At 40.2% G+C, this 1,258-nt stretch overlaps 1 protein-coding gene across 4 annotated transcripts in view; it reads right to left on the minus strand.

The window, feature by feature from the left end:
* The window catches only part of stxbp5a (syntaxin binding protein 5a (tomosyn)), a 138,104-nt gene that overhangs the window by 79,750 nt on the left and 57,096 nt on the right, over positions 1 to 1,258 (minus strand). For all 4 annotated transcript variants that reach the window (XM_014011575.1, XM_014011574.1, XM_014011573.1 and 1 more), the window contains one exon: positions 249 to 330. In XM_014011575.1, the coding sequence (XP_013867029.1) occupies positions 249 to 330 (82 nt within the window). The remainder of the gene's footprint in view (positions 1 to 248; positions 331 to 1,258) is intronic.

The following is a 1,258-nucleotide window of genomic DNA, read 5'->3' on the forward strand; positions in this document are numbered from 1 at the left end:
ACACACACACACACACACACATACACACACAAATTGAAATACTGCACATCTCAAATAGGATTCCAAACATAACCAGGTTGGCTTTAAGTGACACAGAAAGGCCTGAAGATAATTTATACCACTGGCTTATATTTAACCATTTAATAGACATTGTCCTTTATTCCTTACGTTTAATAAAACACAAAACCAAGTTTTGTAGTTTTTGTTTAAGATGAGCTTCTTTTAGAGAATGTAGTTATGTAGCCTACCTCATTGATGAGAAACTGTAGCTGGATGACAGCTGCTCCACTTTCATGCTGACAGTAGCACTCCACTCCCGGACGACCAAACCTGAAGAATCTCAGTCAAGGCAAAAGTCCAGTCATGAGCAGGCATCACAGCACTCACTGTTTTGTTTTTTTATTCTTAAATGTAACATTAGGAAATAATGTATCAGCAGAATTGATTGTTTTAGTTGATCTTTGCTATACAAATTATTTTCCTAATCAATTTCTATATTAAAGCAATAAAGAATGGTTAAAAGAAATAATTAACGTTAAAAGAAATACAAGCTGACACAGTGGAGCAGCAGGATCTCAGGTCAACATAAACACCCCCTCACTGAGACCTGAGACCAGTAGACCTGTTTGTCTTGGTAAAACAAGAATTTTCGAAGCATCATCATGCAGCTTTTGGTCCAGTAGACATGGACCTTGAGGTCAACTCGCCCTCAACAGCACAAGTGGTACTCGTATGCACTGACATGCACCCATTCTCAACTCGTCACATATTGACGCTTGGTCAGGTACCGCATGTGTCCAGTTTTGACACGTCGGGTAACTCCCTCGAGTCAGTTATTGACGAGATGAGACAGAGGCAGAGGGGCGCATTGTCATATTTTTGAGTAGGAAATGCATGACAACTAACTGTCCCAGACCCTAAATTTAACTTCTATTAACCCTAGACCAGAGATTCTTAACCCATGGGCCACGGCCCAACTGTGGGACGTGAGCGCCACCTTGAGGGCCCCAAAAGAACAACAGTTTTTAACTTTGGGCTGCAGAGGGCCGCGGGACTGCATTGATTTTGAATAAGGTGCAATACATCTTCTCACCACTAGTAGCAGTAGTGCACCACTCAGTTGTTTAACAACTTTTTTAATATGTAGAAGAAGAAATTCAGAAACCTCCCAAGAATGGAAACATATCTTAAATGACAAGTAGAAGCAAAAATGAAAGTAACTCGTCAAAAAACACCAAAGTTTGTCACTAATACGAAG

Source organism: Austrofundulus limnaeus, unplaced genomic scaffold, assembly GCF_001266775.1.
Source record: "Austrofundulus limnaeus strain Quisiro unplaced genomic scaffold, Austrofundulus_limnaeus-1.0 Scaffold82, whole genome shotgun sequence".
In the NCBI taxonomy this organism is placed as follows: Eukaryota; Metazoa; Chordata; class Actinopteri; order Cyprinodontiformes; family Rivulidae; genus Austrofundulus; species Austrofundulus limnaeus.